Genomic DNA, 9589 nt, shown 5'->3' on the forward strand with positions numbered 1-9589 from the left:
CCTCGCATTGAGATCTTCAAAACTAGATCCATGTTGATAGGTTCTTACGAACTTTTTTCACGAAAAAAAAAACAACCGAAAAAAATCAGACGAAAAAACCGAACCGGGAGCACGAGTTTTTTCCCTTTCCGAAAGAGGCACGCTCGTGCCTCTCGCGGAAGGAGAAAAAAAAGAACATGTTTTTTTCGTTTCCGAGGAGGCACGGTCGTGACTCTCGCGAAAGCACAATCGTGCCTCTCGCGGAAGCACATGACTCTCACGAAAGAAAAAAAAACAGAAAACGCGTTTTTTCGTTTCCGAGAGGCACGGTCGTGACTCTCGCGAAAGTAAAACCGTGACTCTCGCGGAAGAAAAAACACGTGTTTTTTTGTTTCCGAGAGACACGGACGTGACTCTCGCGGAAGCAAAACTGTGACTCTCGCGAAAGAGAAAAAAGTTAAAAACGCTTTTTTCGTTTTCGACAGGCATGGCCGTGACTCTCGCGAAAACACACATGTGCCTCTCGTGGAAGCAAAACCGTAACTTTCACGAAAGAAAAAAAACAAAAAACGTGTTTTTTTCGTTTTCGAGAGGCACGGCCGTGACTCTCGCGAAAGCAAAACCGTGACTCTCACGAAAGAAAAAAAACGCGTTTTTTCGTGCAAAAAAAATTACATCTTTTTTGATCGAAAAGCTAAGGAAAACCGATGGAAAACCGTTTTAAAAACCGAAAATGCATGCGAAAAAATAAAAAAATCAAAAAAAATGCCCAAAGCACGACACGTGATGAATGACTTAAAGCGCGCAAATGGCGCTAATCCTTGCTTGATTTAATGTGGCCGGGCCTGAAGAAAGGCTTCGCAGATGGTGATGAAGGCCGAGCTTCAGGCCTCCAACCAAACACACCTTCGGCAGGTCTCGAGGCAAAATTTGGTCAGGGTGGCAACCAAGCAGCCCTTCTCCAAACATAGTTTCAGAACTGTGTATCGAAGGTGCAGGCGTGACAGGCGCCTCCACGCGGCGGCGATCATGGCCGCGGCCCTCCGCCCCCTGCTCCGCCGGCACGCAGTTCTGCCGCCATCTTCGATGCTGCGCTGTCTATTCCCCGCGCCGTACTCCAAGGTAAGATGGTTTCGCTGCTTGATTTCCCTTGGGCCCTCGCCTCGACTGGACGCGCTGACTTCGCTCCCCTCTCCAGGCCGCCGCCAGACCCTCAGCCGTGTGCCACGCGCCCCTGCCGCCTCCCCTTCTGAGGGAGGTTACGCCAAGGAGGGCTCCTCCAATTCCAAAGGTAATGATCTGCATATAGTCAGCTAGAAAAGTAAAGGGCTCCGACCTCCCAAATCCACCGAAATTGCTGGTCGCTTTCCCGAGCTCGGAGAGGTTAGAAGGAGTTGGGGGTGGAAATTTTTATTTGCTTGCTTTATCCCCCAACATTTAGAGGTTGGGAGATATGTCAATCCAAGCCCTGTCTCTGTCCCTCTGCTTGTTCGAGACTGCCTTGATTTCATTTCTTTTATCTGCAACCTGATGCCCACGCTGGACTGACTGTCGAAAACCCTTGAATTTCTTGCCTTCCATGATTCAATGCATAGCTCAGGCAGCAACGTCAGTTGGCAAGTATGTACCTTCAGTGTAGCTATGGGGCCGTACGGATTCTCTGTAATTTTGCTTCAACTGGAGGCAGCATGATTCAGCGAGAGCACTCTCCAAACATGTCGCGTCAATAATTTACAGCAGAGCCAGAGCGCCATGTGATCGGTTTCGCTCGACGCCAGTGCAATGGACACTGCCCACGTCATGTTCCCGGGATATTGTCGTTTGTATTGCCTTCCTTCAAAGGCCAAGCAGAGAAATACCTACACCTGAGGAATCACTTTAATCCAAATGTAGCTGTCTGATTTCCTATAAATGCAGAAATATGAAGTTGATATTGATTAAGTGTGTTCTTTTTGTTAACATGATTTGAATGGTTTACATTTGACATTGATGTATCATCTACTTTTTTTTACTGAAGTCGATTAAAATGCAGGGTGAACCACGCCGCTGCACTGCTGTTCAAAGTACAAAGTCGTTGCTGGATAAACTGAAGGATCTCAAGGACAGTAAGAAGCCACTGGACAACATGGAAAAGAATATTAAGGAGCGTAGGGAAATGATAAAGAAAGCGCTGCATGACTCTAGGGTTGCTAATTCTATGTTTAGGGTAAGACTGGATGGCCTTAGGAAACTTCTTGCCAATATACCGCAGATTGGAGGATGACTATGACAAAGATTGGGCCATCCATGAGTCTAAGGGTCGCTTGATTGACGAACAGATGAAAATGTTATGGAAGGATGGAGATGACTATATCAATGCTTTGAGGTAAAGGGATTATAACAATCTGTTCTCTTTGGCGTAAGAAGCAATTTACTACTGTTAGTTTTGATAACTCGTGTTGATCCAAACATGTATATCTCTTTGTGTCTATTTTGGAAGGGAGTATCATGAATTGCAAATATCCATCCTGAAGCATGCGGAGGAGGTGGAGGAGGTAGAGAGCATGGAGAGGGTGGAGGAGGTAGAGAACATGGAGAAGGTGAAGAAGGTTGCAAAAGTGTGTGCCGCTGCTGGCCTCATGGGAGGGCTTCTGTTTATACTGGGAAAGATCTAGATTGGTCTTGTGTAGAACTGAGATGACAGATATGACTAGGCTGAGCTGGTATTTGGAGTAGCAGAGTAACATTTTACTATTTCTTGGTTTCTCTCTGTGTGCCGTTGTAATGGTGCATTCGTGGGAAGGCTTGCACGGATACTAGCAAAGATCTGGATTAGAGGAACATGGAGTCCTTCTTTTTGTTTTGGAGTGGCCAGATGACTATGTTGAGCTGGTATTTGGTGTAGCGTGGTAGTTATTGACTGTTTCCTTGGTTAGTAGTGTATGTGCCGTTTGTGGTGCTTGTTAGAACCTGCAAGAGAAGCTATAAGAGAAAGCCAAGTGATAGGATTGTCATATTGCAGTCGTCTCAAAGTAACACTAGAATACAACTCATTTTATGCGCCCTGAAGGCTTGGCTGAGAAAAAGATGTGTTGGCTTACCGTTTGGTATCCTTATCTACGAATGAGGTTTGGTTTTGTGATGAATCTGAGCACCTGCAATACTTGGAGAAGAATTTTGTAGACTTGACTAGTTGATATTATGAAGCATGGACAGCTGTGATTGGAGGGTAACGTTTTTCACTGAATCTTACTTATGGCGTGAGCCTTTCTTCTTTTGAAAACGGTTTCCCTCCAATTCAGTGAACACAAGTTGGCTACAGATTCATCCCCTTCTAAAAGAAATTTGCCTTTTCTTCCACGAAATAAAGTAATGAAATTAAATAGTGTCTTTGCTTGTTTAGCTTTCTAGATTTGATAAGCACTGCTGTCAAATCAATGTGCAGGTTGCTGCATGAATCTCTATATGAAACTACAGAAGTGACGTGCGGATCAGTACACCTGACAGGAGTAAACTACAGAAGAACTTCGTATTTCAAAAGACAGGTGAGGGCACTCCCCTAAAGTTGGCTAATCTACTTGCAAAAGCAGATTCCATAATAAACAATGTAAGTACAACACGGCGGCACTAGGCAACCAATGAGACATTGCCATCTGAACTTGCAGGCATCAAGTTGATGCCACACACCTACAGAAACACTAGAGTTTGAGGCACAAACTAACAGCACATGAGCATCCAACTCTAAAGCTACAGAATGATGGTGGCTAGCTAGATTGATGAAAGATCCTCGTACACAGACTTGATCCCAGGCCTTTCGGAGACCGGTCGGATGCATCTCAACGCAATGCCCAGCACCTCCTTCATGCCCTTCACCCCCTGCGGGTTCTCCGAGTCCGAAGCCATGGCCGGGTCAAAGCACTCCGATTCTTGGCCTTCCGCCACCCGCAGCTGCACCCAGTCGGTCAGGTCGACGCCACCTTCAGACCCCGTGATGACGTCGCCCGCGCATCGGCCAGTCAGGAGCTCAAGCAGCGCAACACCAAAGGCGTAGACGTCAGACTTGAACGAGGGGGATGGCTTCTTGGATGCCGCCAGCTCCGGGGCACGGTAGCCCAGCACCCCCAGGTCGACAATCTGCTCGACAACGCCGGCCTGGGTCATCAGGCGGTGCAGGCAGTAGTCCGCGACACGGGCATTCAGGTCAAGGCCGTCCAGCAAGATGTTGGTGGCCTTGAGGTTCCCATGAGGCATTGCACGGTCGAAATGGAGGTAATTCAGGCCACGTGCCACATCAACCGCGATCTTGAGCCGCTGCGCCCAGGTCAGTGGAGGGCCTCTCCTCCCCGGCCGATCTGCTCAGTAACATACACACAGGAAGGTTGAGTTAATGACTCAATAAGTTTATAGAATGAGGAGGTTCTTTATCAGATTATTAATGCATCTGCAGAAATTGGAAATCAATGAACTGAGAGCATTACAGTCTTACCGTACAAAAAGCTAGCCAGACTTCCGGGCGAAACATAGTCTGACAGGATGAGTTTCTCATGTGGTGTTGGACCCCAGTAGTATCCACGCAAGCCAACTACATTGGGATGCCGGATGTTTGCAAATTTCTTGGCCTCCTTGGTGAACTCTTTCTTGGGCCTCGCAACACCTTCTCTCAGCCACTTCACTGTCAAGAATACACCATTCTCCAACGTTGCCCTGTACGAAGTTCCGTGGCTGCTCCTCCCAAGCACTTCAGCTGGCGCCCTTGACAGCTCCTCCGGTGTGAGCGTGATGGTCTCATCCAGGAAGTGCAGCTCCCCTGCTAACCTGTCAGGTGACCTGACGTCCAGCCGTGCTAGGCCTTCCTGTCCATACGCCTCTCCAGAATCCGGTGACCAAGAGAAGCGGCTCCCCTTGGATGGTGAAAATGCCCCCACACCTGACAACTTCTCTTCTTGGCTCGGTGCTTCAGATGTGGAGCCCTTTCGAGGAGCACCAAGATCATCCGCCGACACCTCCGAACTACCTTTGTTGTCCTTTCTTTTCATGCTCTCAATGTCTTTAGTAGCCCTGTGGAGGTTCTTGTCAGAGACCTTCTCTGAGCTAGGGAACTGCCGTGAGATCCGCTTGTAGTGGCATACAATAGCAATAAGGATAAGGATGACAAGAAGAACAATGCTAGCTGCTACAAGTCCTATTTTAGCACCTGTGCTGAGTGATTTGCCACCTGCTGAACCAGAGTGGGAATTGCCGGATCCAGATGAGCTAGCAGGATACTCTAATCTCGAGTTCCCAGGATGGAAAGAAGATTCTGGGAACTTTCTCAAGTTCACAGGCACGACACCAGATAGGTCATTATAAGAGGCATTGAGGGACTGAAGAGTATCCGGAAGTGCGTCTGGCAGTGGCCCCGTGAACTGGTTCGTTGATATGTCAAGTGCAGTAAGTGCTGCAAGCTTAGTGACAGTGGCTGGTAAAGCTCCGGAGAAGTTGTTTGAGGATATGTCAAGGACACGGAGGCCAGACAAGGATACTACATCATCAGGGAGGCTGCCACTAAAATGGTTTCCAGAAATATCAAGCACTTCAAGACTCAAATTTTTGGACGAGGATCCTGGGAACGACACGCCACCAGTAAGCATGTTATCCTGGATGTAGAGCTCATGCAGCATGGAGGAAGAGAGTAGATTAGCAGGAATAGGACCGCTAAACTGATTGGAGCTGAGGTCAAGGACAGTAAGTTTGGGATACAAAACAACAGCTTCAGGTATGGTATCAGCTAGAGAATTATGAGAAAGGTTCAGGTAGTTTAGGCGAAGGAATTGTGAGCTCACATCAGGCATACTCCCAGTTAGATTGTTCTGGCTGAGGTCAACATATTCCAAGTCATTGCTCCATTTGGTAAAAACTGATAAATTTCCTCGAAACTGGTTATTTGATAGATCTAACACAGTGCAGCTCCCAGCAAGCAATGGTAGATCCCCAAAAAGAGCATTTGAGGACAAATTAAGGATCTGCAAGGTAGTTGATGTGATCATATTGATATGACCTGCACAGCACAGAGAACTACAGTTAGTAGGAAAAAACTAACACTTAGAAACTGATGGGCAGATACTGACAGATTATCATCGTAGACAATGCCATGCTACAAAAGTAAAACTGCAGATAATTATGCATGCATTTACACATGGATTTTCCACATTTTTCTAATGCTGAGAAAAGGAAAGATAATTTTACATCAGACGCATCTGTGAAGCATCAGATGCCAGTGCCATAATTATGAAATGGAACTGTACGACACAACCATAGCTTAGCTCTGTACTGCATAGGGCTAGCCAACAACACATGGCCTAGCGCTGTCCTGCATACTGTAGGCCACTCTGCCTTACAGTGGTAAATGATCTACCAAGAAAGGTGAATGAAGCATGGCATCTGATAGGAAATTAACCCAGCAGAAGATTACTAATGGTAATACACATGAACTGCTACTCTCATGCAATATGTACTGACAACAGAAATGCATATTGCAGTTTATTTAAACAAAATCGTTTGGTTTGTTGGGTCATCCCCCTTCACTTCTCCTTCAGGATATATATCCTAACCAACCTGCTTCTCATCATGTCAAAAATATGCACATAATTATCAGCAATCTAATAGGTTTGGTGAGATGCATGAAATGCATAGCATACTTAATTTCACTCACATAACTTCTCCATATCATCTGTAGTGTTATGCCATATCATCAACTCCCAACTATGCTAATGGGATATATATCTCTGTAACAACTTGACTCTGCACGCCCAAACTTTATCATGCGAGCAATCCCCAATCAAGTAGTTGCAAAGGAGGAAATCGATTTAGTTTGTAGGCAATGCCACAGTAGACAGCAATATGTACATCCATTTGCGCATAGAAATGTGATTCTGAACAGACAATTTGATATATAGAATTGACAAACTGGTACCATACTAAGTCAACCACTGACCAGTGAGAGATCAACTTGTTTCCAGTAATCACCAGCTAAGATCATGTTTGTCATAACAAAATCAGCTGACATAAGAAGGGGAGCCTTGGCGCAGTGGTAAAGCTGCTGCCTTGTGACCATGAGGTCATGGGTTCAAGTCCTGGAAACAGCCTCTTACAGAAATGTAGGGAAAGGCTGCGTACTATAGACCCAAAGTGGTCGGACCCTTCCCTGGACCCTGCGCAAGCGGGAGCTACATGCACCAGGTTGCCCTTTTTTAAAAAAAAATCAGCTGACATAAATAAAGAAAGAAACCAGGTGCGAGATAAAAACCCAAAGAGCTGTAAATAGATGGATCAGACTTCCAATATAATCAGAATGAGCATTGCATGTCATGCATAAAATGAAATAGCAAGGGGATCAAAAACATAAATTCTGAATTAGAGCTTATACCTGTCAGGTTATTTGCACTAAGGTCCAGTTGGTTCAACACCAGAGAATCTCCCTTTAGAAGTCCACTAGGTACAAACCCAGTGAATCCATTGTTTGCAAGGCGCAAAACTTCAAGATCATAAACATAATTGAATCCTGGGAGGTCTCCAGACAGCTCATTACTACTCAGATCAAGCACCTTCAACCTCCCAAAAGTTGAGAGCTCAACTCCATCTATCAGTGACCCAGTCAACTTGTTGTTGCTAAGGTTCAGATATACAACTGTCTCTGAAATGTCTGCGAGAAACTTGAGTTCTTTGGGGGTGGTGCTGGTGAGCAAGTTTCCACTGAAGTCAACATGAGTAACAGTTGACTCAATCAAGAATTTCCAATCGACACCACCATCCAATTGATTCCAGCTCAGATCCACAGACTGGAGGTTCACAAGGAGGCCAAGCCCAGCAGGAATGCCCTTTGTGAAGGCATTATATGAGAGGTTCAGAGCAACCATGCTCCGAAGACCTTTCAGAGCCGCCGGCAATGGGCCAGACAGAGCATTGCCGCTCACATCCAGCGACTGAAGCGACGCGAGCCCGTCAATGGAGTCAGGCAATGGGCCTGAGAAGTTGTTCCCGGCAAGCGACATGTTCTGCAGGCTCCGGAGACTGCCAATATCATCAGGGATTGGACCCGAGAACCGGTTGTTGGAGATGTCGAGGAACTTCAAGCTCTTGAGACTGGCCACATTGCTAGGGAGGCTCCCGGAGAGATTGTTATTGGCCATGGAGAGCTTGACAAGCATGGTCAGGTTGGCAAACACGGAGAGATCGGCAACACCGGAGATCCGATGGCCGTCAAGCACAACTCCAGCCACGCTGGCGCCATTGCACACGACACCGTTCCAGGAGGCCGGGCAGCCATTGAAGTCAATTGACTCGTCATTCCAGGAGTCTGTGACGAAACCGGCAGGGTCATGAGTGATTCCCTTCTTGAAGGCCAGGAGCGCGAGGATGTCCTGCGACGGCAGTTGGCCCAAGGCAGGGGTGGTGACCACCAGCAAGAGCAAAAACAAAAATCTGCCAACAAACCCCATCGGATTGACGCTCCTTCACGGGAAAGACTGGAAGCTAGCAGGCCTCAAGAACGCAGCACCTGAGGCATTTCCCGGGGCGAAATATGGGCTGAGCTTGTGACTGTACCTACTATCACACAGGACTCCACAGGTACTAGTAGACACAGCTAGCACTTGTCCCTTTCAGCTTGATCTGCGCCAGACAGCAGCCCACGCTCACGGAAAAGCAACAAATGAACTCCTTGGAACCTGAAATGGACACAGAAATGGCAAGTTAACCACAGGTCCTGCTTTCACGGCGCACTAATTTAAGAGCCAAATCTTTGAGCATCCAGGTAATAATAGGAAAACTAAGAACCTAGGTGTAACACTTAACTGTCAAAGAAAGAACACAAGGACAGTTAATAAAAACCCACAGCTTTTAACCTCCAATAACGCAGGTAGAAGAGGACTAAAAAGTGCCGAGCCCCGCCCACTAAACGCATCCACCCACCAGAGCTTCAGCCATGAACACAACACAGCTCAAAAGCAGCAGAAAGTCATTACCCCTCCCTCCAAGAAAGTGAGAAACCAATCCTCGAAATGCAGGGCGGCGGCGGAGAAAACAACTGGCAGCAGCTGCGTATGCATCTCCTTACCGCGCAAATGACAAGAACTCGGAAGCAAAGCGCCGGCACCGGCACGCAGGGCGCCTCCGGGGATGATTGGGCTGATTGGGCTGAGCTGGGTTGCAGGAGAGGCAAGGCAAGGCAACGCAATGCCGTGGGGCTGAGCGGGGGCCGTGGGTGAGAGGGCAAATGCGGAACCCTAACCCTAGCAGCCGGGGGTGGGAGAGCGGCTGCCGAGAAGAGGGAAGAGGAGAGTGGGGCGGAGGAGGGGCAGTGGGGAATGGGGGTGTCTTTTCTCTGTGTTTGGCCGCGCAACCAAGAGTTTTTTGTTTTTCTGCTTGCGCCACTTTATTGTGTCTTTTGCGTTATGGTCCTTACAAGAGGTTTACTTCGTGAGCGTTGGGGCCTTGGGGGTGTTTATGTGTCATATTTTGGCGCATCTCCAACAGGCCTATAATAGGGCAGTTGTCCACGGGGCCGGTTCTGAGATTTCGGGGGCCCGGGGCGAAACTACAATCCCAGGCCCTTTGGGGCCCTTAATATAAATGTCTAATTGATAATCATCAT

The 9589-nt window shown here is 47.5% G+C and overlaps 1 protein-coding gene and 1 pseudogene across 1 annotated transcript; one reads left to right on the top strand and one right to left on the bottom strand.

The window, feature by feature from the left end:
* Positions 1 to 874: 874 nt before the first annotated feature.
* On the top strand, positions 875 to 3120 carry LOC119359350 (annotated as a pseudogene).
* Positions 3121 to 3464: 344 nt separating this feature from the next.
* LOC119354470 (LRR receptor-like serine/threonine-protein kinase GHR1) lies at positions 3465 to 9312 on the bottom strand. The gene is made up of 4 exons (XM_037621196.1): positions 9053 to 9312; positions 7364 to 8663; positions 4445 to 5995; positions 3465 to 4310 (listed from the first exon to the last, which is right to left on the bottom strand). The coding sequence occupies exons 2-4, from the start codon at positions 8433 to 8435 to the stop codon at positions 3727 to 3729; spliced, it is 3207 nt and encodes a 1068-aa protein (XP_037477093.1). The 5' UTR covers positions 8436 to 8663; positions 9053 to 9312; the 3' UTR covers positions 3465 to 3726.
* Positions 9313 to 9589: the final 277 nt, after the last annotated feature.

This window comes from Triticum dicoccoides, chromosome 2A (assembly GCF_002162155.2).
Source record: "Triticum dicoccoides isolate Atlit2015 ecotype Zavitan chromosome 2A, WEW_v2.0, whole genome shotgun sequence".
Taxonomy (NCBI): Eukaryota; Viridiplantae; Streptophyta; class Magnoliopsida; order Poales; family Poaceae; genus Triticum; species Triticum dicoccoides.